This window comes from Pogoniulus pusillus, chromosome 29 (genome assembly GCF_015220805.1).
Source record: "Pogoniulus pusillus isolate bPogPus1 chromosome 29, bPogPus1.pri, whole genome shotgun sequence".
Classification (NCBI taxonomy): Eukaryota; Metazoa; Chordata; class Aves; order Piciformes; family Lybiidae; genus Pogoniulus; species Pogoniulus pusillus.
Genome location: NC_087292.1, coordinates 422,300 through 447,573, shown reverse-complemented (window position 1 = coordinate 447,573; position 25,274 = coordinate 422,300). Strand labels below are relative to the sequence as shown.

The following is a 25,274-nucleotide window of genomic DNA, read 5'->3' as shown; positions in this document are numbered from 1 at the left end:
CATCACAGCAGGAAGTGCTGCAAAGCTGGAAATCATGAACATGGGATTTTATTTTGGAAAGTTTTTTCACTGTTCTTTTTCTTGGGAAGCTCTCCCTCTGATTCTTCCCATCACTAACCTTCCACCTGAAAACTGCTTGTGTAAAGCTGCAGTGCATGCTTGTGGGAAGGCTTTGCTAGCTGGCCTCGGACTGAAGCATGACTTTTGGTTTTCAAGGTGTGAACACAACTCTTCCACGGGAGTTGTTGCAGCATCGCTTTTGCTTTCTGTATGCTTGTGACAACAGTGTGCTGAAGAGGCTGGTTATGCAGATTTGAAGTTCCTGTGCTTTTTTTGTTCCTGACAGCAAATTTTCACAGCAAAGCAATGTCTGTGCCTTAGAGGAAGGCATTTGCCTCCTTCCAGCCTTTAGAAGAGTCAGTGGTGGTTTCCACTGACAGCGACTGAGCTATTCCCATCCCTGACACAGCACCCATCAGAGGCATTGCAGAGCAGCTAGTCAGTGCAGTGCCAGTTACAACTCAGTGCAGCTAGGCTCAGCTCCAGTTCCCAGAGACATTGAAGGTTTGGAGGCAGGGAACGTGACCGTGTCTTCTCTCTGGGAGGTTTTAAGATCTTCGTGGTCTTCAGCAGGACACTGAGAAGTAGTTTGGCTTTGGCCTTTTTCCAGGTTGCCTTTAAGAGTTAAGGTGATCTGAGATCTGTCAGCCACAAATATTTTCAGAAGATTAAGATCTTCTTTCTGTAGGATCCAGGTTTACAAAGGCTGTGTCTCTGCAGGTTGTGGCACCCTGAGCCTAATGTCCAGGGACAGGAGGAGCACTTGAGGCACCAGCCTGCTCTGTTTGAAGCCTGATACTCTACTGACTCAAACAAGTGGTGCAGTGTGCAGGAAAGAATTAACCTGCTGCCAGGCTTGGGCAGATGAGAGCTGATCTGCAAGGGGTTTGAACCACCTGAACCTGAATCAGCTGATGTAGGCAGGCCAAATGTCCTGCTTTAGCTGGGGAAGGAGAATTTCCCCTCAGAGCAGGAGTACAAGGCACTACATATTGCTGCGTCTGTGCTCGGTGCCTCGCTCTGACCTGGCATACTTGATCTGGAGCTCAAGAAAACTCCAGCGTCAGCCGCTTCTTGTAACACATGGGCAGGGCAGGAGATGAAGAGCATCTTGCTTCATCTCCGTCATGCAGATACAGCCATTAATTACTTGTCTCTCTCAATATTGTGTGGTTGTAGGAGCTGATGGTTTGTGAGCACAAACCCAGCCTGCCAGGTGCAATCTTGTTGTATCCATTAGACTGCAGAAGCAGTATCTGTTCTCTTGCCTTTTCTCTTGGGGCTGGCACAGGGCATTGAAGGGGTTACAAGTAGTTACTGGGTCTGTCCAACACTACCAAGTGCCTTTGAACTGGAACACACTTGTTCATATATAAGCAGTAGCCTGGGAGTAGCCCAGCAGCACCTTTGTCTCTTGATGCTTTTGTGTAACCAGATTGTGTACCTCCAGCTGCTGCAAGTATTTCTCTAATTTAAGACTTAATCCAATTACACAAAGTACTAGAAACCATTGGCTGCTTGCATAGATCATGTCGAGTTTTCTATTAATAAATTTCTGCTCTGTGTGGAAATGAATAATTGAGTTCAAGATGTTGCTTTAATTCTGATTTAGGTTTGCCTCCCACGCAGCGGCTCCTTCAGCTCCACTGTTTCCAAAATAGCTTTGCACAGAGAGGAGGTGGGGAGCACTTAACCAACTGCGTTAAGGTGGGGCTGATGTGATGGGAGGAGTTACCAGGTGCTGATGCTTCAGGGCAGGATCCTCAAACATTTTAAACAGGGGGCCAGTTCAACTGTCCCTCAGACACTGTCAGGGGCCAGACTATAGCTTGGAAAAGAATGAACGAATTCCTATGCACATTGCACATACTTTTTTTGTAGTAGTGCACAAAAAACAGGGAGAAGAATGCAATATTTAAAATGAAGAACAATTGTAATCAACACAACCAAATAATATTTCAGTGTGAACTATGGGCCTGCTTTTGGCTAATGAGATGGTCAATGTTAGGTTCCACAGTTGGCACTGCTAGTCGTAGTAAGTGGTGCAAGTGTTCATCAGTTAGTCTGGATCTGACTGGAGATTTCAGATATTTCATTTGGGAAAAAGTCTGCTCACAGACAGAGATGCTGCCAAAGATGGCTGCAATTTTGAGTGCATGGTTCCTGAGATTATGATATGTCTCTGAGGGGAGAGATGCACAGAAATTAGTAAGGCTGCTCTTTGTTAATGCTGCAGCCACTCCTTCCATGGGCCCCACCATGCTAGGAGCACCATCAGCTGTCACACTGAATAATTTACCCCAGTCCAGCTCCAAATCATTCAGAGTTTGGCAAACTTTCTCGTAGATATCCTCTCCTGTACTTGTTCCTTTGATGCTTTTCAGTGTAGCAAGCGCCTCTGTGACTTCAAAAGAATCATTTGTCCCACGGATGAACATGAGCAGTTGTGCAGAATCACGAACATCATTGCTTTCGCCGAGTGCCAGTGAGAGGCGGGAGGCGGCGGCCGGGGCGGTGCGGGGTGCAGCCGAGAGGCGCCGGTGGTGGGGGCAGGTCGAGGACGAGGCTCTGGATCCAGCCCAGTCCCGGCGGCGCTGGGGGCGGCGGAGGCCGGCGCGGATTAAGGGGCAGGCAGTGGCTGCTTGGTTCCCCCAGCCCCTGTCGGGGGTGCGGGGGGGTTCTGTAAACACCGGCGGGCGGACTGAGCGCCCTGGGGGGCGTAGTTTGAGGGCGCCCTGCTTTAGGGTGTAGCTGTGTTCTTCTCTCGGCTTACAGGCGCAGTGTGTGGTGGTGCGGCAGTGATGGTTAGAAACTTGAGGGCAGCTGTTGCAAAGAGCGGACAATGGAATCTCTGCTTTCATCTGCCCGTGGTTAATGGCTGGGATGTTGCCTCAGAAGCATGCTGCAGTGGTTCCCACCTGTGCCAAGGCTGGCACAGATCACGTAAAGTAAACAACAGCTGTAGCTGCAGTATCACTGGGGAAGGAGGAAGCCTGACCTGAGTCATCTGCCTCTCCTCCACCTCACAGCAAAGCAGCAATGGCAGCACTATTTGCCTTGGGTGAACCAGGACCTGAGTGTCCTTAAGCTGAAAGCTTTTGTAGGGTGTTTGTAGCCCTTTGCTAGGAGCAGACATTCAGCAAGCCTGAGGGGGCTGTGGCAGACACCTGCCTTGCTGCTCGGTGTTCTGCCAGATCTGAATACAAAAGTCATAAAATGAAGGGATTTCACAGGTGTCTGTTGTTGGTCTACAAATAAAATCAGTTCTCAGTTTTTCCAGGGAATTAATTTTGTGCTTTGAGCAACTTTGTACTGGGCCTAAAACTCCTCTGGTACTGCCAGAAAAGCAGCTTACTAAATGAGTAGTGCAGAACACTGGTAGTATGTGTTCTCATTGACCTTTCCCACTGTGAAACAAATGGTTTACTTCAGATTTTAATGACTTCTGACATTAAATTCTGGATCACACTGACTTGGAGCTGGAATTGAGACTGCTGCAGCCAGCACCTGGGTACCTCTATGTGCTGCCTAGGAGTCTCTGGAGCTCAAGGCACACGCACCACTGGAGCTGCTGGGGGAGTCTCATTCTTCCCTCATAGGTGGCTTTTCTCAGTACGACCCCTGTCAATGGCACTGGCACTGCTTCCCTTTCTGGCCAGAGGCAGGGGATGGCAGTCAGAGATGGTTCCCCCCAATTGAACCTTCTGCCACCTGGGCATGTGCCCACTTGTTCCATAGTCAGTCCCACAGTAAATTGAGGCTTTGGCAGTCATAGTTGGCTGTGTGTTTTCCTGCTCAGCTTAAGCATTCGGGGATGCTGAGGCCAAATGGAATAACATCCCAGTCTGGCTGGATCTCCTGTAACCCACCAGCCAGGAACACTTCTCAGCAGTCTCTGCTTGTCTTCAGTGTTTTAAAGCTGCTGTTGGGTTGTGTCTCATCACGTTCTGGTGCCTGAGCCTTCCTGCTTCACACGCATTTGCTTCTGTAAAGGGTAGGGCTCTCTGACTAAGAGCAGCAGTTCTCAGGAGTTGGGGCCATAAGACACACAGCAGAAGTCAAGGGCTTTCTGAAGTGGGCACTAGCATTGGTGACCTTTCTCTGGTTAATGGTCTGCCCACCCCCTACCCAAAAGAGCATCTTAGCAGTCCAGCCAAGGCCACAGGGTGCCTCTGCACTCTGTGAGCACTCACAGTGCTGACCTTCCACCCAGAGGGGACCTCCTCTGGCTGCAGGGTCACCTGCTTTGGTCTCCTGATGCCGTGGGGCAGTGAACCCAGCCCTCCCCTCCTGCTTACAGTTTGCCATAGGGCAGAGTGATGAGAGAAGCACTCTCACTGATGGCACTTCATAGCAAGTCAGCCTGACTGTAACAGGTTACACCCAAAATCTTAGTTTTGTTCTGTTCCTACCCCTGGTGGTTGTGTTCTTGGCTGAGATCCCAGAAGGAAGTTGAGATCCCTCATGGTGGACACGGACAATAGAACATTAATAGCTAGATACAGTGTAGAGGAGGGGGTGAGTGCAAGTTTGTGGTTCTGATCTGGCCACAGCTAATGTTGGTGAATAACTCAGGTCTCACTCACAGTGAAGTCCCAGTCCCAACTGGAACAGGCTCCCCAGAGAGGTTGTGGAATCTCCTTCTCTGGAGCCTTGCAAGGCCTGTCTGGATGTGCTCCTGTGTGACCTGAGCTAGGTTGTATGGTTCTGTTCTGGTAGGGGGATTGGACTTGATGACCTCTTTGGATCCCTTCCAACCCCTGCATCCTGTGAGCCTGTGAAATGGAGGTTTTATCTGTAACTGTCTGACTGAATGCTCAAAACAGTGGCTGGAGAAGCTACAAGGCTAGGATGCCTGATGAGGGCAGGGAGCTTCAGCTGCTCTGTGTCAGCTGGACAGATGTGGCACTGGTGCTCCGTTGTGGCTGCAAGCCTCTGTGGAGTCCCGAGGAGGAGATGCCATTGCTCACATGATTCTGAGAAGGAAACATGCTCAAAGCAGTGCCTCCAAAGAGCTGCTCTGTGATGGGAACCATGATCCAGATCAGCATCCTTGGGAAAAAATGGAAAAGCCCAAACCATTCACTGGGCTGCACTCCAAGAGCAAAACAAGAACTGCACAGAAACATAGAAGCTGGTTTAGGACAAGGAGCAATGGATGGAAGCTGCAGCACAGGAGGTTCCAGCTCAACACAAGGGGGATCTTCTTTACTGTAGGGGTCCCAGAGTCCTGGCACAGGCTGCCAAGAGAGACTGTGGAGTCTCCTTCTCTGGAGCTTGTCTGGATGTGTTCCTGTGTGACCAGAGCTAGATTGTATGGTCCTGCTCTGGCAGGGGCGTGGACTCGGTGATCTCTTTGGGTCCCTTCTGACCCCTAACATCCTGTGAGCCTGTGAAAAGAAGCAGAGAGCAAATACCCACCATCTGCCACAGCAGGCAGGAGAGAGGTGAGGGAAGTCAGCAGGGAGGAGCTCGTAAACTCTCCAAGATGCGTTTATGAACAGAACAAATCAAGCAAAGGAGAGATTGAGAACTGACTTGGAAAAGAGGGGGAAATCAGTTCTGTTTCAGTCAGAAACAGTCATGGGAGGGAGCCTGGAGCCTGCTGCTGGCTGCACAGACCCAGGATCTAGCCAGAGCAGGAAACACTCAGGTGGGTTTCTTTCATTCAGGCTTGCCACAGAGCAGCTGACAGAGGTTACCTTGCTGGAAGGCTCCTTGTAGGGAGTCAGCAGAGTGCCTGTTGCACAGGCTGTAGGAGCTCTAACATCTGTACCTCCACAGCCAGTTGCCAAGCCTCGATGTGTCAGCCCAGGAGCTCTAACTGTGTTGAGGAAGAAACAGTTGAGCTGTTAAGGTGAGAGCTTTTGCTGCCCTGTTGGAGCTGCTGCAGTGCCCAGGGACTGCAGAGCTTCACCTTTAACAGTTTTTAAAGCAGATCCCAGAGGATTTCTGGGAATTCCCTGGCCAGCTGCAGCAGATTGATTGAAACTGGCAAGGGCTGCAGGGAATAAAGACTGGGCAATGGTCAGCATGGTCTTTGTGAAGGAAGAAGTCCTGCTCTGCAGAGCTGCTGGAATCCTTGGAAGCGGACAATAGTCATGTAAGTAAAGGCAATTCAGCTGCTGCAGCCAAGTGGAACTTCCGAAAGACAATGCTCTTACCAAAATAAGGTCCTAAGGGACTTAGATGGCCATGTGGGCAGATAAAAGGTCCTTTCATGGGTGAAATATTGGTCAAAAAAGAAAAAAACTCAGCAATCATCTTCACAGCTTCTTGAGATCACCAGAGGAGCATCTTAGAGGTGTGTTGCTTAAATCTGCTTCAGTGATCTGGGGCAGATGATCTGGTGGTGCCAGGGCAAACCTGATCTGCCCTGGGTAGTCATAACATGTGCTGCACACCCAGTGAAGCCATCCTGCAGTAGGACAAACAAGGGCAGGCTCAGGGCTGGTGACAGCCCAGGGGCACAAGGCTGAACATGTCAAGAGATGAGTGGAAACCTCAGCTCAGGGATCCTGGCTTTCAGCAAAGCAAAATCAGTTCCTGCTTATCAGGAACAGAGAGCACAGCCACCTCATTGTGCTGCCCTGTGAATCCACCACACCCGCAGGTGCCTGACATGCTGCCAGCCCTTGGCTCAGGAAGGACAGAGCATGGCAGCGCAGGCTGGAGAACAACAGGATGGCACAAAGTTGCTGTCCAAGGAGTGGCCAGAGAGTGTAGAGCACAGCAGGGGCACCTGAAGGGCACTTGTGTTGCTGCTGTGGGAGTGGGGTCAGTTCACCATCTCTCAAAGCAAGAACCAGGGATCTCATGACAGGCCATTATGTACAAGGTGGGGAGCAAGGGGGTTCTGTGCCCTGCCTGCTGATAAGCTTTGCCCTTGTTGGTCATGGAGTGAGCAGGTGCCAGATGATTGATAGAAGGAGGCAACTGTCTGGTTGTCTGAAGAGAAAGGTGTACTGAAGACCACACCTCCAGTTCAGGAAGCCCCTTTTGGGGATTTCCCCTACTTTTGGGGGAGTCCCTACAGGTTGTTGGAGGTTGGGAAAATCAAGGGAAACTGTTGGAAGCTGCAAGTGTTTGAGGTGGTATCACCGAGGAGGCATCACTGCCTGCGTGCTCTCTTCCCTTTCCACTTCTCTTCAAGCAGGCAAGGAGGCCTGCTGGACCTTTGGTCCTTCTCCATCAGTGCTCTCTTTCGTTCGTGCCCTGAGGGAGCTGCTGGCTTCCCCAGCCGTGGCTCCATGGTCGGTCGTGCACAGGGCACGTATCTGGACCTGCTCTGGCCGGCAGCAGTGGGTGGCTGCAGCTGCAGTTGGTTTTTTACCCGTGGTACAAAGAAGGGCAGAAGATAAAATCTCCTCAGTCCCTAAGTGAACACTGAATGTTTCCAAGCTGTCGTATCTCTTTGCAGACTGCCTTTATTGCAGCCTGGCTGTCTTCTGGCCACACCTTTGCTGTTTGCTTTCTGCTGTCACTGCTCCCATGCACTGTGGCCCAGCTCAGTGTTCACAACCAGAGCTGGAGTCAGCTGTAAGGAAGCAATCCTGAAAGCTCTGTTAGAGCCCCACTGCTGCTGTGTGTCAAACGCAGCTTGAAGAGACAGACCAGGAATAAAGCCTGCCAGTGCCTGAGAAGTGTCTGGTACTGCCCCTCACAGGAGCAGTGGACACTTAGCAGGAGACAATATGCAGCGTGGCAGGTGGGCAGCACCTGTGGAGGTGCTGTCACTGGCACAGGCAAGACACCTTGCTGAGTGTGTACCTACAAGAAGGACAAGAAGGTCAGGAGAGGGGAGTCTGCCCCTTTGCTCTGCTCTGCTCTGCTGAGACCTCACCTCCAATCCTGCCTCCGTGTCTGGTGTCTCCAGCAGATGAAGGACACAGAGCTGCTGGAGTGAGTCCAGAGGCCACAAAGATGATCCAGGGGCTGGAGCAGCTCTGCTGTGAGGACAGGCTGAGGGAGCTGGGGGTGTGCAGCCTAGCAAAGAGAAGACTCTGGGGGGGACCTCAGAGCTGCCTTCCAGTACCTGAAGAGGTCCTACAGGAAGGCTGCTGAGGGACTGTCTAGAGACAGGACAAGGGGGAATGGTTTGAACCTGAGGCAGAACAGGGTGAGACTGGTGCTGAGAAAGGAGTAGGAGGGTAGTGAGACTTTGGAACAGGTTGCCCAAGGAGGCTGTGGATGCCTCCTCCCTAGGAGTGTATAAGGGCAGGCTGGATGAGGCCTTGAGTAACCAAGTTTAGTTGAGAGGTGTCCCTGCCCCTGGCAGGGGGGTTGAAGTCAATGATCTTTGAGGTCCCCTCCAGCCTGAGCCATTCTGTGACATGAAGCAAACATGTATGGCAAGTCCAGAGGGTGCAGCCTGCAAAGTTCTCCCCACAGCCATGGAGTGCTCTGGTACCCACTGTGCTGGGTTATCTGTTCTGGGTTTGGAAGAGCAATGGGGCAGTAGTGATGTAATGAAAGAACTTTTTTTGGCCAGTTGAAGGTAGTGGTTTTGTCTTGCACAGAGACTGTCGCTGCCATCACTGTTGTGGGACCCGAGCATCTGCCTCATGCTGCCCTTTGGCTTTGGTGTGTGGGAGGGAGCTGCTTTGGAGAAGAGCATCTGTCAGGGAAGGAAGCCAAGTGTGGTAGTGGTGTGACATCAGAAAACAGTGTTGTTCTTTACAGCCATAGGTCACGATAAAAACCCTAAGCTATGGGGCAAAGTTTCAAAGAGAATACAATTCACTGGAAAATTGGACATAGAATTAGCTGTAGGGAAGCTAGGGGCCAATCTCAGCCTGCTCTTTCCAGGTAGCATGATATGATGTGTGGCTGAAAAAAGGAGTACAGAGACATCAGATGTGGGGGAAAACCCTTTCCAGTGGTAGGGGGCTTTAACCAAAGGAAGCAGAAAAGGGAACCTGTTTCTCAGGAGTGGGATGTCCACTTTGCTTGGGAATGTGAAAAAGTTGCCAAGCCTAAAGCAGTCCCTGCAGAGTCTAAGGCTCTGACACTGTGCAGGGCAGAGTAAGGAGTCAGCAGATTTAGCATCGTAAAGGTTTGGAAGTGCAGCTTGCCGAGATTTGTGAGAGGGGATTTCTTGAGCTGCTTCCATCAGCAGTGGATGTTGCCTGTGTTGGAATCGCTGATGAAGGGGTAGGAGAGTATCTGTGCTAGCATCCAGTGCTGACATGGAAAACCTCCTCTCCATCTCCCCCAGCCACAGCTTACGCAGTCTGCAGAGTCCAAGGAAGTGGAAGAGCAAGGACTGAGTTTTAGCTGTTCCTTCTCTACTACAGAGCTGAGAGTGAGGCTCAGCTTTGGAAAACAGAGATGCAGGGTGTGGCACTCTGAAGCAGGTGAGCTGCTAGGGCAGCACAGCTCTGCGCAGGGGTTGGTGTTTCTGCTTCTCAGACCTTGGCCACAGCTCTGCCCAGCAGAGATGTGCAGTGAGCTGTGATGGAATCCCAGCACAGGCTCTGTGCTGCTGACTGTGGCTACCATCAGCAGTTCTTGGGCTGCTTTCTAGGCTTCTCTAACAGTTTGAGCTTTGTACTTCTCTGCTTCTCTCTGTTGACCTTCTACTGCTGCATATAAGCCCCTCCCTGGTCCTCTAGAGGTGCAGCTTCATGAGACGGCCTCATGTTTAGGGCAGGGTTATTTCTTCTCTCACCTCTTGCACTCTGAGCTAGAACCAGCATCTGCTGGACCTCTCTGTGATCTTAATTCACCTACTTAGCAAAAAACTAACAGAAAGGCAGCTGGATTGTTTCCTGACAGATCAGTGAGCTAAAGCTGAGCAGGCAGAGCCTTGCTTTTAGTGGCCCTCACCCACTGGGTGAGCTCTGATGCTGAAGGAAGTGCAGCCAGGGGTCACAAGCTCTGGCTGCTTTGGCACTGGCTCAGCTCTTCCAGGAGTTTGCTGCTCTGTGTCTCCAGAGTACTGTGGGCCATGGTCCCCAGGGACTGGGGAAGCTGCCAACCTCTCAGGCATGACTGTGTCCTCTGGAAGCAGCTTGCCAGTGGACAGGACACTGCTAGGGATGTGGGTTGGAGGCATGCTGAAAAGAGACTTGTGGGGTGTGTGTTGGAGGGAGAGGAATGCCAACTGGGGAGTGAGGGCTGGGCTGGGGCAGAGGAGCTGCATTCATGATGCCATGAACCCCTAGAAACAGATAGACACATGACATCCATCTCCTGCTTCAGTGCAGCAACGTCGCTAAAGGCCACTGAAATAGGACCTGGGTCACAGGAGGACACAACCCCAAACCTTTCACACATCTGCAACCTGCTTTGGGCAGTGGCTGGAGAGAGTCTGACAGGGCTGTGGGCCACAAGGCTGTGTTGAGCCATGAGCTGTGGATGGCAACAGTAACGTTAAAGCATGGATGAGGCCTTGCTGCTGGCCCTCAGGGTTCCCTGGAGCACAGGCAGCACACATACCAGGGGCTCCTCCTTCTCTCTCTGCAGGAACATGACATTGAGACAGCTTTCGGAGTGGTCCATGTCACCATGCGGGGCACACCCAAGGGGAACAGACCTGTCATCCTCACATACCATGACATTGGCCTCAACCGTAAGCCCCTGCCCCCCCAGCACCCTGAACAAGGCTTGGTTGTGGAGTGCGCTTTTGAGCGTGGGGACCACTGGGCCTGGCCTGGAGCTGAGACAGGTCCTACCAGGGGAAAAAGATGAAGGCCTGCAGGAGAAGAAAGCCTATGGCATGTCCCTGTCTATTCCAGCAACCCTGGAAAGGTAGCAAGGTGGAAATAGGTCCACCTGTGACAGTGCTCCAGCTGATTTGTTGCTGTGTGTGTGACAGAGCTGCCAAAAGGCATCTGTGCCCTGGGGGTTGGGCAGGTGAGCAAGTCGCTTCTGAGGCTGCAGGAGCATCGCAGCATGTCCAGCTGGCTCAGCTGCTCTCCTCACGTCGTTCCACCCGACACGGACGCTGGGTCTCACCCAGGTGCTCCTCAGCGTGTGCTGTGAGAGCCCAAGTGCTGCAGGGCCTTGGCAGGCACGCTGGGTGAGGGCCGTTTGTCTGCCTGCCTTGCGGCTGTGGCAGTGCCTTTGCCAGGGTCGCTGCTGCCTTGCAGTCAGAGGGGCACGGCGGCAGCCAGCAGGACAGTTGGGCTGTGCAGGTGTGCACTGTGGAGGGTGGAATGCAGTAAAACTGCAGGAAATGGCTCATTTCGTTTCTTCTTTCAACTGTTGTAGACAAATCCTGTTTCAATGCGTTCTTTAACTTTGAGGATATGCAGGAGATCACTCAGCACTTTGCTGTGTGCCACGTGGATGCACCCGGCCAGCAGGAAGGAGCTCCCCCATTTCCCTCCGGGTAAGAGCTCTGAGAGACCCTTCCTGTTCCAGGGCTGATCTGGGCTGCATGCTGGACATGCAGGAAACTGGAAAATGAGGGACATTCAGGGAACTCTGATGTCACTGAGGTGTGGGTGAAGCCCTCATAGCTTTCTGACTTGAGCATGAGCCCAGCACACTGCAGTCTGTGTTTGTCCTGCTCTGAGGGATGAACTCTGTGCAGCTGGTTGCAGTACACAGCAGCACTGCCAAATAATCACTGTTGTACTGTCAGGTGCTACCTCGGCCAGAACTGGAAGGTAACTTCTGTCAAGCTGTATTTGGAGGTGCTTTGATTTCAGTCTCTCTTGGTTTTCAGGTACCAGTATCCCAGTATGGATGAACTGGCTGAAATGCTGCCTGCTGTTCTGACACACCTGAAGTAAGTCAGTGAGGGGAAAATGTAGTGAGCCAACTGGCTGCAGCCATTCCAGCACCCACCTCTGACTCTGCTTGCAGCATCTGATTAGCTCACTCATTTTTTTTCTGAGAGGCCTGAGCATCTCCTAACTGTGTAACCCTGTCTGGTTCTTACTGTCTGCACATAAGACAATTTATGGCTGCTGCACCATTGCTGGGTCATTCTGACAATGAGCCATAAGTGAACATCAGGATGCAGAGAGGGGAAAGGCTTTGCCTCTAGGGACGCTTTGGCTGTGAGTTTGTTAGCCCTGCTGATTGTGCAATGCCACTCTTTCAGCCTGAAGAGCTTCATTGGGATTGGACTGGGAGCTGGTGCTTACGTCCTCAGCAGGTGTGCAGTAAGTATCTCTTCATCTCCCTGCCACTTACAGGAGCTGTGCTCTTCCATTGATCAAAGGCACTGTTTGTGGGGCACGAGCAAAACAGCAGTCAGGAATTACAGGGTGCCTGCAGGGAGCCATGGGAAAGGTACTGCGCATGCAGGTGGTTAAAGAGAAGCAGCCAGAGTTGGGCTGAAGCTATGCCAGTCATGGAAAGGTTGTAATGGTATGGACTTGGAGGCAGCAGGGTCTGTCCTGAGTAGGACAGACTGTCTCCTGAGGGCTGGCCCGGAGCGAGGGGACAGGCTTTTTTCACTTGCTCCCTGGGATAGGACAAGCAGCAATGGGTGTAAGTTGCAGCAAAAGAGGTTCCGCCTCAACACAAGGGGGAAATTCTTGACTGTGAGGGTCCCAGAGCCCTGGCACAGGCTGCCCAGAGAGGCTGTGGAGTCTCCTTCTCTGGAGCCTTTCCAGGCCTGTCTGGATGTGTTCCTCTGTGATCTGTGTTAGGTAGTATTGTCCTGCTCCGGCAGAGGGGTTGAACTCTGTGATCTCTTTGAGTCCCTTCCAACTCCTAACATCCTGTGGTCTTATGATCCTATGAGGAGGTGCAGAGGTGGGTCCATAGGAGGCCACAAAGATGATAAAGGGCTGAAGCACCTCTCCTGTGAAGGCATGCTGAGAGAACTAGAGCTGTTCATCCTGGAGAAAAGAAGGCTCCAGGGGGACCTCAGAGCTGCATTTCAGTCTCTGAATGGGACCTACAGGCAGGCTGGGGAGGGGCTGTTCAGAAGGGCCTGTGGAGATAGGCTGAGGGCAATGGTTTGGAACGGGAGCAAAATTAGGTTGGACATCAGAAGGAAGCTCTGCACAGTGAGGGTGGGGAGACACTGGCACAGGCTGCCCAGGAAGGTGGTTGAGGCCACATCCCTGGAAACATTCAAAATCAGACTTGATGCATCCCTGGGAAGCCTGCTCTAGTTGGGGGTGTCCTGGCTGCCTGCAAGGGGGTTGAACAACAACCCCCTTTGAGGGTCCCTTCCAACCTGATGCCACCTGTGAGTCTGCCCTGGCTGCTAGGAATATCCAGTCTTCACAAAGGAATATTCCTGTCTTCACAAAGACTCCCGGCACTGCTGTGTGCTGTTTGCAGTGTTTGTGACCCCAGGCAGTTGATCTGGGGATGTGCTGGGCAGCGGCAGTGCCGAGGAATGTGCTTTGTCCCTGAAAGGAAGGAGATTTTGCACTCCAGCCTTTGGTAAGAGGCTGCTGGCTTTATCTTGGTACTTGAACATTTCTCTCTAGCACAGAGTGTTTATAAGGAGGTGAAATCAGTGAACAGGGTTTAGCAGCCCAAGAATTTGCATTTTCAGAGATAGTGTTAAAGAACAAATACAGAAAGGTGACTTTCCCAGTACTGAGGGCAGAGAGCTGCTGATGGCTTCAGCCCTTACTGCTTCCCAAAGCCACTTCACCATGCAGCTGTCCTTCCTGCAAAAAGTTCTCTGCTTCCCATTTCCTCCAGCCAGGGTTGAGCCCGGGGCAGTGTGAGGCACTGGTGTTTGCTTTTCCTTGCCTTTTGCAGTCTTGCTAGAGAAGATTGTGCAAATAGGTCTTTGTCCTCAGCTCAGTGCCAGAAAGCCCTTGCCAGGCTGCCTGGACTGCAGACAGTTTCCTGCTGAGGACAAAGTTGTTTCCTTCTGCTTCCTCAGTCCTGTCTGTACAATGAGCAGAAGAGCTGCTGTCAAATCCTAGCCTTGGAGTGAGCCTAGAGCTCATAGTTCTGTGGTTGCAGTAGGTTGCTGGGTTTGTGTTCACATGCTCCAACACACACATCCTGAGGTAAACTGCAGGGTGCTGGGGATGCCGGGCTGGAGCGGGGCAAGGGGTGGCTGCAGACTAGGTGCAGCCCCTATGGTTGGGTCTTTCCAGGCTTCTTCTCAGGCTGCAGGCACTCGTGAGGCCCTAGCAGCAACTCCTCTGCCGTTTGCCAAATCATTCCCTCTGGGAGACTGCCTCTTCTTGAGAAGCAGAAGGAGCTGCTCTGCAGGCGCAGGAGTTTGCCCAAGACCTTCCCCAGAGGAGCTAGATTAGAGCAGAATCACTGCCCATGGGAGCCTGAGCAGGACCTGCAGCTGCAGCAGAGCAGAGGTCAGCAGAAGACACCCCGGAGGCCTGCTGGGGCTGCAGGTGCTGGGCGAGCAGTCACTCAGCTTTGGGACAGGCTCTGAAAAGACCACTGCTTGCCTGGCACAGAAGGAGTTCCCCGCGTGCTCTGCACCTGCTGCTGCCCAAGGTGTGGGCTGAGGCACCCTCTGAGTGTCCCCTTGCTCTGTCCTGACAGCTCAGCCATCCTGACCTGGTGGAAGGACTCGTCCTCATTAACGTTGACCCATGTGCCAAGGGCTGGATTGACTGGGCAGCATCCAAGGTGAGAGCCTCCTTCCCCTGCACATCTCTGCTCCTGAGCTGTGTGTAGAGCAGGAAGGAAAAGGACAGAGCACAGGAGCTGCCTGATCTGTGTCAAAACCCATCCAGTCTCGTTGGCTCCTGCTGTGCTCTCAGTCTGGGTGTGGCACGGTCTCCAGCAGAGGAGCAGGGGTGGGTGTGACCAGGTGTGAATGAGAAGTCCTAGTGAGCTGCTTGGAGATGAGTGGCTGTGGAGCACTCAGCTTCCCTCAGATTTAGTGCTGATGCTCGCAGGCTTTCTCTGGGTGGGGCTGAATGGATCTTTTGATGACTCTGTTGTTCCAGCCACTTGCAGTTGTTGAGGGTTTCGAGTTTCTGGGAGACCGTGTTCTGAGTGTGCACAGAGGTCTTTGGAGCCTGGTGTGCCCATCGTGAGCTCAGGCCTTTGTTTCTTAGATCACTTGAGTGGTTTCTGTACTTGTTAGAGCTGCTCTGACGTTTGTAGTGCCAGCTGCATTTTGCTGTTGCTCTCCCCTCATGGTCGCTCTCCAGTTTTCAGGCTGGACAACCAACATAGTGGACATTGTCCTGGCACATCACTTTGGCCATGTAAGTACTCAGCCCATGCACCTGTTCCTGAAACAGTGACTTGTGTCTGCGTGAGCGTTACTGAGACTCAGGAGCTAACTTCTCCCACCTGAAAGCGCCTTTGTGCTCCTGCAGCAGTGTGTGAAGGTGCAGCCAAAGTGCTGCAGCAGCACTTCCTGTAGCCCAGGCACAATGCAGGCCTGAGTCGCTGCCCTCTGCCATTGCCCAGGGGAGGGTGGTGGGTGTGGAGGCAGTCCAGTGCCTCAGTGCTTTCATGAGGCTCGTTTCTTTCCCCCTGGAAAAGGTGGTGTTCTCTGTCCCTTCTGCTTCTGTGCAGGAGGAGCTGCAAGCAAACCTAGACCTGATCCAAACATACAGGCTGCACATCGCACAGGACATCAACCAGGACAACCTGCAGCTCTTCCTCACCTCATACAACAGGTACAGCTTGCCTGCTGCACTGCTCCCATAGCTTCCTTGCCCAGTAGCTCTGTTGCCCTGTGTATTCTTCTGTTGGATATTGGATCCTTTGTCCCAAGCCTAGGTCAGTCCTCATGCCTTGGTTGTCCACTCAGCCCTCAGCAGGTCAGCTCTCTGGGCACACAGCCAGCTTGCCATGAGCTTGTGGTCTGACTGCTGCAGCTCCTGCTCATGGCATCACACAGGGAGCAATAACCTGTTGCCTGGGTGCTGGAGCCAGTGTTCCTGCTTGACTTTTGTGTGCTCCCACAATAACCAGTTTCCTCCGCAGACTTGCTGGAGATTTGTTCTGCTTTGTCTTTCAGCCGTAGAGACCTGGAAATTGAGAGACCAGTGCTTGGCATCAATGAAAACACTGCAAAAACACTCAAGTGAGTTGCTCTGAGTCAGCCTGAATCAGTCACTTGCTGTGAAAAGCCCTTACTGCTGCTCAGCAAGAGCCCTACAAGCCCAGGGCTGTGCAAGGCAGTCCCAGGCTGTGATGCAGAGCTGACAGAGCAGAGGTGGCAAGGTGCCACGAAGAACACACTGAGATCCATCAGAAGGCAGGGTCAGAGGAGTAAGTGGCTCTAGCTGTGGAGCTGTTGGTAGGACTGGTTTGCCTGCAGAGCCAGGGAGGCACTTTGTGGCTGTTGCAGGGTGCTCGGGGCAGAGACTGGTGCTGCCCAAGCTTTGCTCTTTTCTCCCTGGGAGTTGCGTGGTCCCAGGAATGTTTTGGCCATCCATAGCCAAACCCTCAACACCTTGACTGACCTCAAAGAGGTGCATTTTCCTGCTTGGTCTCCAGGCAAAACCAGTTGTGCTGCTTTCAGTCACGCAGGCAGCTGTAGGCCATAGAGCACTGTTGGAGGGATTTGCAGGGATCTGCAGACCCTTCACATAATTCTTGTGGAAAAGTGGATCTCTGTGCCAGTAGATTCCTCTGTTTCCTCAGAGTTGTACCCCTGGCACTAAGGTCAGTGCCTCACAGCCTCTCCAGTCTTCATTTTTATCATCTAATTAGCCCACGCAGGCGGTGCCTGCAGCTGCCCCTTGCCATGAGCTGTGAGTGCACAGTGTGAACTGACAGCTGCGTGGCCAGGGAGCTCTGTGTGTGTGTTACACACTGATTCTTCTTCCAGAACTGTAACACCTAGAAAAATGACTGTGGAGGGACAGATTTGCCAACAGAAGCTTTGATATTTTGACATTTCTTAATATATTCCCCAACATCTTTTGTGTTTCTTGCTAAAATCCAAACCAGGACACAGTGCTGAGCCAGGCTCAGTGGTGCATGTGGTTGCACTGGCGTTCCTGAGGCACTGGTTTCAGAGAGCCTGCTCTCTTTGGCAGCCTGGCATGGTGTTTCTCCCAGGCATAAGCACACCCTTCAGTGTGTGGGCAGCAGCAGTGCAGTGGGTGTGCTTGCTGGGGCACGCCGGGGGAGCATGTTCTGGTGCAACAAAGTACCCATGCTGAGCGTTGTTAGCCTTTCCCGAGGCTGCCGTGTCAGGGAGCTCTCGCTGCTTGGAAAGCCCTTGGATGCCCTGTGAGTAACATGTCTGCCTTGGATTTTGCCCAGGTGCCCTGTCTTGCTAGTGGTTGGAGACAACTCCCCTGCCGTGGAAGCAGTGGTAGGTACCCAGGAACTCTCCTCCTGTGACCTTAGCCCCACAGACCACCCAGCAGCCCTCCCCTTGGCAGCTTTCACCCGGCCCAGAGCTAGGCACAGGAAGTGACTCTGTCCCAGATTCTTTTCTAGTCCCCCAGCTATTGGCACCTGTCAGCCACTAGAGGGAAAGCCAAGGCATGGGAGGCTTCAGGACCCTGCAGCATGTCTCCATCCAGCCTTTAAGATTAGGGTGGCAAGATCCAAGTCCTTGTGCCCAAGCATCTTGCTCACACGTGATGCAGAGGTCTGACAGCTCTGTCAGGCTGCTGCCTGGAGCCCAGCTCAAGTCAACTGCTCTTCTCTTGCTGTTGTAGAGGCTACCTGAGGTTCCACAGTAACCAGTTCCTGTGTTGGGGAGTCACTTAGTGTTCAGTTCTCAGAGAAGTTGGGGGGGTTAGCAGAACTGCCACACTGGACTTCTGCAGGGCAGGCTTTGGCCTGTTCAGGAGACTGATGGTCAAACGCTTCCATAAACACACCAACAGCAGCAGGAGGCGCAGGGAGAATCTCCATCCTCTGCTGGATACAGGGAGAACAGTGAGACAGGATGAGGACAAGGCTGAGGTTCTCAATGCCTTCCTTGCCTCAATCTTCAGCAGAATTCCTTGTTCCTCAGACAGCAGACCCTGAGCTGGGAGATAGGGGAAGTAGAGGGGTGCAGAATGAGACCTTCCCAGTCCAAGAGGAAATGGCAAGCGAGCTGCTGAGCCACCCAGGTACACACAGGCACCCAAGAGTGCTGCAGGAGCTGGCAGAAGGGCTTCCCAGGACACTCTCCAGCAATCCTGGCTCGATGGGGAGGCCCCAGCAGACTGGAGGAGCAAATGATGCCTATCTGCAAGAAGGGCTGGAAGCAGGACCCAGGGAACTCCAGAGCTGTCAGCCTGACCTGGGTGCCAGGGAAGGACATGAAGCAGATCACCTTGAGTGCCATAGCAGAGCAGACACAGGACAAGCAGGAAGTCAGGGCCTGACAGCATGGCCTCAGGAGGGGCAAGTCCTGACCCTTCATGCCAAAGTGACCTCTTAGGGGATGAGGGACAGGCTGTGGGTGTGGTGTACCTGGGCTTCAGTAAAGCCTTTGGCACCGCTGCCCACAGCATCCTCATGGCAAAACTGGCTGCCCTAGGCCGGGGTGGGCATTGCTGGATAAAGCACTGGGGGATGGCCAGGCCCAGAGTGCTGGGAATGGAGTGAAACCCAGTTGGTGGCTGGTCACAAGTGGTGTTCCTCAGGGCTCATTGCTGGGGCCAGTTCTCTTTATCAGTGATCTGGATGAGAGGATTGAGGCACCTTCGGTAAGTTGCAGATGACACTAACTTGGGTGGCAGTGCTGACCTGCTGGAGGGTAGGAAAGTCCTCCAGAGGGGCCTGGCCAGGCTGGATCCACGGGCTGAGGCAAATCATCTGGGCTTCAACAAGGCCAGTGCTGGATCCTGCTCTAGAGTCACAACAACCCCGTAAAGATTACAGGTGGGGGCAGAGTGGATGGAAACTGTCCAGCAGTAAGCAACCTGTGGGTGCTAATTGACAGCAGCTGAACAGGAGCCAGAGTGTGCCCAGGTGGCTAAGAAGGGCACCAGCATCCTGGCCTGGATCAGCAATGGTGTGGGCAGCAGGAGCAGGGAGGTCATTGTCCCACTGTGCTGGACAATGGTGAGGCCACACCTCGAATCCTGGGTTCAGTTTTGGATGCCACAGTATAAGAGACATTGAGGGGCTGGAGTGTGTCCGGAGAAGGGCAACAAAGCTGGGGAAAGGTCTGGAGAACAGGGCTGGGGAGGAGCAGCTGAGGAACCTGGGGGTGTTTAGTGTGGACGCTAGGAGGAAACCTCATTGCTCTCCACAGCTCCCTGAAGGGAGGCTTTAGCCAGATGGGGTTGGGCTCTTCTCCCAAGTAACAAGTGATAGGATGTCTGGTAGGCATCAAGCTGCACCAGGGGACATTAGGAAAAGCTCCTCTGAAAGGGTTCTCAAAGACTGGAACAGGTTGCCCATGGAAGTGGTAGAATCTCCATCCCTGGATGTATGTAAAAGCCATCTAGCCATGGAGCTCAAGGGTGTGGTGTGGTAGTGGCCCTGGCACTAAAGGTTGGATTAGATGACCTTGAAGGTCTTTTCCAGCCACAGTGGTTCTATGGTAGAGCTCTGCAAAAGCTCTGCAGCACAGAGGGCAACACTTCACAGCCTCCTTCCTGTTATTCTCTGCAGACACCTCTCACCCACTTCCCTCCCAGCTGTGGCACAGTGCAGTGTGTGGAAACCAGAGGCTTGTGGAAGGCTGTCTAGGAACCCATGGAAGAGTGTAGGAATGTCCTATGCAGGAGCTTGACCCTAGGAGCTGTGCATGGGGAGCTGCTGCAGGGCTGTTTCTGGTCATGGCCTCCTGCCTTATCAGTCTGAGGCATTCTGCAGGATCTGCCTTTGCTGGGACACTCATTGCTGCGCTGGCACAGCTGGAGGATGAGCTAGAGTGTCCTGGGTCTTGTCTTGCCTATCTGGTTGCCCTGGTTCCCAGCTCACAGTAATCTCCCCTGCTGGGTTGCTTTTTCTGTAGGGCCCCCAGCTGTTCTGAGCAGCCTTACAGAGAAGAGGTGGCCTTGGTCTTCTTGTCTGCCATGGGGATCGAGTGGTCTCCCTCCATGCCGTACTGCACACAAGTCTCCTTTCCCCCCTAGTCTTGATGTCAGAGCCCAGAAGGTGCTCCAAGGTTTAATGGTGCAGCACAAAACAGATCATGGCTGCTTCTCAGAGCAGTGATCAGGACTGCCTCCTGGACAGGGATCTCTCCCCTGCCTTTCCTGCCAGGGTTTGCAGTCCTGCATCTCTTCCTGCGTGGTCTCGGCTTTCTTGCTCAGCCCTTGGCTCCAGAGAAGCTCCCACTGTGAAGACAGTTACTGTGCTTGGTGCAGCTGCCCTGCCTTTCCTTGGCTGCATGCTGTGTGCTTCCTTGTCCCTCTTTTCTCCCTCTGTTTCAGGTTGAATGCAATTCACGTCTTGACCCAACCAAAACCACCCTGCTGAAGGTGAGTGCTCCTCCAGAGCCCCTCCAGCCTGCACACACAGGGCTGCTGGGGCCAGCTCCACTCAGGTTTTTGCCTTCTTCACATTTAACTCTGAGAAGTCTGTGAACAGTTGTTCATGGCTGTGTCCTCTCCTGTGTAGAGGCAGACCTGGGAGGGAAGAGCTTCTCAGAGGGTCCCTGAATCCCTGCTTTGTGGCCACTTCTCTGTAATCATCAGGCAAGAAAGGCCTGCTGAGAGCAGAGGAGCCCTGCCTCCAGCCTGCTCTCTGCCAGCAATAACATCACACTTTCTGGCTTCGTACCAATCCTTCCCATCCTCACCTGTGACTGCAGTGTAGGGAAGTGACAGGTTGGGGAAGAATGGCAGAAGGAGCCCAGACAATGGAGGCTATTCCTGGGCTTCTACATCATGGTCTGAGGCCACTTGGTAAGGAAGCCTCCAAGGTGCTGGGCTCGTGCAGCAAGAGCCTCCCAGAATCTGTTTCACCAGGCCTTGCTTTGGCCGTAGAGACAGGGTGGTAGAAGCAGTGTAAACTGGTGCCTAGTGAGGTGGGCAATACTGGCATGGTTGTCCTGAGGTGGGAAGGAGGGGTTCAACCTGCCATCTGTTTGCTGTTGCAGATGGCTGACTGCGGGGGCCTGCCGCAGGTGGTTCAGGTGAGAGATGCCCACAGCACTGCCCTGGCTTGGGGCTGCACAGAGCCCCTGGCTCTGCTCCCACTAAAGCCCTGCCCTGCTTTCTCTTCCCGCAGCCTGGCAAGCTGACCGAAGCCTTCAAGTACTTTGTGCAAGGAATGGGCTACAGTAAGTAGCAAACAGTTTTCTGGTTTTGTGGGGGTATTGTGAGGTGAAAGCTTCTCTGGTCCATCTGAGCCCATCGACATCTGCGTGCCCAGCCGTGAGGTGGTGTGGCTGCCAGGAGACCCATCCCAGCTGGAAAAGCAGCCAGCATGCCACCAAGCCCTAGCAAAGCAGTGTTGTTGGTCCCTGCTGTGCATTTAATCTGCAGTGGTTGCTGGTGTTGGTGGCACCTCCTGAGTTCATCTTTATGCCAGTCCAGAGCAGCATGCTGCCAGGAGCAGTGAACCTGCTGACATCTTCTGTGCATGCCTTGTCCAGAGAGAAAGGACTTGGCAGCACAGCCTCATGGCTGCCATGGCTGCATCACAGCAGCCTACCCAGGGCACATGGTGTACATGTGGTGCTGAGTGGTGACAGGGCAGTGCTGGGTTGATGGTTGCACTTAGTGAGTTCGATGTTTGGCAGATGATCTTCCAAGCAGACTGACTCCATGAGGGCTCTTGCCTTTCTCCTCAGGCACACCTCACAGGGGTAAGCAGTACCCAAGGTGAAACCCTCTGATGGCAGAACAGAGAGCTGAGTGGCTTCCGAGTTACCTGGGGAGCCCAAAGGGAGCTGTGCTTTGATCCAGTACATGCCCTGCCCTAGGGCTTCCTGCTTGTGCTCAGAGAGAAAACATTGTCTTGTGTGTGTCAGGCTGGCATCTGTTCAGCTCCCTGCTGTCAGTGTTCCAGGGACTGGAGGACATAGCTGGTTAACCAACAGTATGGCCACCATGGCAGCTGTGATGCTCCCAATGCTCTCCACATGGCCAGAAGTTCTTTACCAGTTCATGAGTTTTAGGGCTTAAAAGAAGCTGCCCTTGATGCCATGTGTCGATGACATGAGCAGAGTAGGACAGCCAGTGTTCTCCCAGCTGGCCAGAAGAGCCTGGTCTTGCAAGGGAAAGAGCTGAGTCAGAACCTGCCTCAGCCTCACAGCCTGAGGGCTGTGTTCCTGTCTCTTGTGTTCTGCCTCAGTCAAATCGGTGCTGCCTTCAGAGTCAGGGCTTCAGCAGCACGTCAGGGGTGCACATAGAATGCACAGCACCACAATTTTCTGCCTCTGGGGTTAGTAGCTAGTACTGGAATTGTTTTCCCAACTGCAGTAGGCAAGGCTCTGTTGGCACTGATGCACTTGGTCAGCAAGGCCTCCTCTCAGAGAGAGCAAGAGAAGCTGGTCAGCATTGCCACATCTAGAGGTGCACAGGCCAGCTCTTTGCATCTGCTGCTGTGCCTCCTGCACAGTGGTTGGAGCAGGGGGGCCTGCCTGTGCTGCCTGTGGGCAGGAGGTGCTTGCAGCAGAAGCCTGAGGCTGTCAGTTCCAGGAGAAGCAGGAAGTCCTCTTCGTGTCTGCAGCCACACAGTGTGCCCCAGTTTCCTTGCCATGGGACAGTGACGTCTGTTGCACAGTTGTGGTGTGTGCAGTGGGGAGGTAGGGTCACCACGTACACTCTGGTTTCCAGCTGCAGGCACTGAAGCCACCTGGCCCTGAGGGGTTTCTGAGTTGCTTGACACCTCCTGAGATGCTCCCTAGCAGCCGCTCTGGAGCGTGGGGAGCTTGCAGTGCGGCGTGTGCTGGGAGAGGAAGGGCAGTGGCTGGGAAAGCCAGGAGCAGTGCAGTGGCTGGCCACACACCACAACTAACCAGCTCTTTCGTGTATTCATCCCTCTCCTTGTCTTGTGCTGTTTCCAGTCCCTTACGTGCAGCTCAGACACTTGAGCACTGAGCCAGGTACCTCCGACCGTGCGTTGGCCGCGGCCGTGGGGCGCCGGGCGGCTCCGCGGGTGCACTGCTCTGTCTCGGCATGTCCTGCTGTGCTGCCTGCCTGCTGAGTCCTCCACTGCCATCTCTGCTCTCTTGGTTGTTGCATGCCTTCAGCCCTGTGGTTTTCTAGAGTGGTGAGACTGACTTTCAAAAGGTCACCTGCACAGCAGCAGCAGCCTGGTTGTGCACAGACCCCACACTGCCCTTGCAAATGCTCAGTGACACTGCTGCCGTTTGCTCACCCTTTGAAACGGGGCCTTAGACCTCTTGCTTTAGGCGTGCAGAGGCTTCCTCTCGGCAGTGAAGAGAAGCTCTCTTCCTGAGGGTACAGCTCTTTCGTGCTTGCCCTGAGGCGTAGCCGATTGTGATCCTCGGTGTGGGTGCTTCCTCCCGCTGCCAGCGCCACCTCTGCTCTCTCTTGCAGTGCCCGCAGCCACGATGACCAGGCTGATGCGCTCCCGCACCCACTCCTCCTCCAGCGTGGGCTCCGGCGAGAGCATCCGCAGCCGGTCCCACACCAGCAACCATGGTGAGGGAAGTGCTGGGACCCCAGAAGGAATCGACCTCCAGGATGCATCTCAAACCATGGAAGTATCCTGTTAGGCCAGGAGCTCCTCTTCTGGATTCACCCTTACCAAACCCACTCAGAATCTAGCATTTCATCCAACATGGCATTAACTGTTCTCTAACTTGTGCATGCCCATCTGAGCAGCCACCTCCTTGGTAGTCTGTACTTGGCACTACTTTGGTCCTTCCTGTATGCCCTCGGCAAAAGAGCCTCTTCAAAACCCATTAACATTCCGTGGTCTTAGTAAGTCATGTTCCTATACCCCTGTCTGTGCTGTATATCGCCCCAGATGACAGCCATTGTCTCTCCTCTTCATTTAATATTATTTCTGTGGCTTTGTGAGGTTTAGAATTGCTTTCTAGATGTGCTTCTGCTAAAGGACCCTTGTGGTGCAGTTGGTGTGGCATCTGGTGTGACCATGGTGATGTGAAACTCTGGGTGCTGGAGCGGGCACCGCTCCTTGGCAGAGCTGTGCCTGGAGCATAGAACACACCAGAAGGTCTCTGTGTTCCCAGGATGCTTGGCATGCCAGGCAGCCATGGGGACAGCAGCTGGTCAGAAATACTGTCTTGGTCTCATCTCTGTCTGTGTGTTAGGAAGGAGCAGCGAGCTTTCTTACCCGAGCCTCCACAGGGCGAAGCATTTAACAAGGACACTTAGGCTGAGGTGTACTGGTAACCAAGTACTGCAGCAGCCCTGGCTCCCACACCACCTCTGCCGACTCTCTGCCTTGCTGCAGAAGGGCCAGATGCAGTTACCATCTAGGTGCTGTTCACCATGGCACAGATGAATCTTTATTGTCAAGCAGGTTGTGAAATGGACAGCAGTGCCTCTTGCCAGCTGGAGATCCAGAAACCTCCTGTGCTGCCAGCTCTGCTTCCCACTGCTGCCAGCCCCAGGCAGGGTGTGTCTGCACAGGGTGCTTCTGGAGGCCCAGTAAGTACCAGCGAGTATAAAGGGTGGCAGCAGACACGTGAGCCAGGACAGAAGTGTGAGCAGCTGTGCAGGCACCGTTTACTGTCAGTGGAATTCACAGCTCTGCTGGCTTGTTGTGTCTGGCAGAGTCACAGAGGGCAGGGGGCAAGAGCCTCCTGCGTGCCAGGGTCTAGCTGTTGTTAATGGGAGGAAAGGGAGAGTGGGCAGGCCACTGCAGGGCTCCATGGATGAGCAAAACATCCTCTTTTAACTGCTGAGCAGTCCTGACTCATTGGGAGCCAGCTCCTCTGAGGGTCATGCTCATGTTCTGCTCCATTTCAGATAGGGAATGAGACTGGGAGGCTCTGCCTGAGGGGGACTTTGTACCAGATATTAAATAAAGCTGTAACTGAGTTTCACTCTTGGTCTGCTGCTGCTGCTGTTTATCTTGGTGCTGCCCAATGTCCTGCTGGTTCTGGTGTCTGCTCCTTCCCCTGGCCACCCTGGGGAGGTAGCCCCACGGTTCCAGGAGGAAAAGTCTGAAGGCACTGCAGAGAGATTGCAAAAGGAATCTCACAGCTTTGCTGGTGACCGAGCACCAGGTTTGCTGTGGAACAGGCACCCTGCCAAGCTCTGCCTTCCAGGAGAGGCAGGCAGGAGGCAGCCCCTTCCCTGCCTGCTTTGCCACAGCCTCACACAGGCACCCTGACCCCTGTGCACAGGCAGCTGTGGTGGCACGGAGAGGGCACTTAGAAGGCAGATGAAGTCTGTTCCCATGTCAGCTGCAGGTGAAACAGCCTGCAGCAGCCAGGCACCGGGTACAGCCTTCAGCTTTTGCTCTCCAGTCTCTGGCTGCTGTCAGAAGACTGGGAC

The 25,274-nt window shown here is 53.5% G+C and overlaps 1 protein-coding gene across 2 annotated transcripts in view; it reads left to right on the top strand.

Moving 5' to 3' along the window:
• The window catches only part of NDRG3 (NDRG family member 3), an 85,174-nt gene extending 60,354 nt beyond the window's left edge, over window positions 1-24,820 (top strand). Inside the window, exons 4-17 of one of the 2 annotated variants that reach the window (XM_064168059.1) lie at window positions 10,528-10,633; window positions 11,275-11,395; window positions 11,735-11,797; window positions 12,116-12,176; window positions 14,503-14,589; window positions 15,120-15,176; window positions 15,493-15,596; window positions 15,941-16,006; window positions 17,197-17,248; window positions 20,265-20,312; window positions 20,933-20,968; window positions 21,064-21,115; window positions 22,847-22,885; window positions 23,343-24,820. In XM_064168059.1, the coding sequence (XP_064024129.1) occupies window positions 10,528-10,633; window positions 11,275-11,395; window positions 11,735-11,797; window positions 12,116-12,176; window positions 14,503-14,589; window positions 15,120-15,176; window positions 15,493-15,596; window positions 15,941-16,006; window positions 17,197-17,248; window positions 20,265-20,312; window positions 20,933-20,968; window positions 21,064-21,115; window positions 22,847-22,885; window positions 23,343-23,521 (1,071 nt within the window). In that variant the 3' untranslated portion in view covers window positions 23,522-24,820. The remainder of the gene's footprint in view (window positions 1-10,527; window positions 10,634-11,274; window positions 11,396-11,734; window positions 11,798-12,115; window positions 12,177-14,502; window positions 14,590-15,119; window positions 15,177-15,492; window positions 15,597-15,940; window positions 16,007-17,196; window positions 17,249-20,264; window positions 20,313-20,932; window positions 20,969-21,063; window positions 21,116-22,846; window positions 22,886-23,342) is intronic. The other variant, XM_064168060.1, reaches the window with a different exon arrangement.
• Window positions 24,821-25,274: the final 454 nt, after the last annotated feature.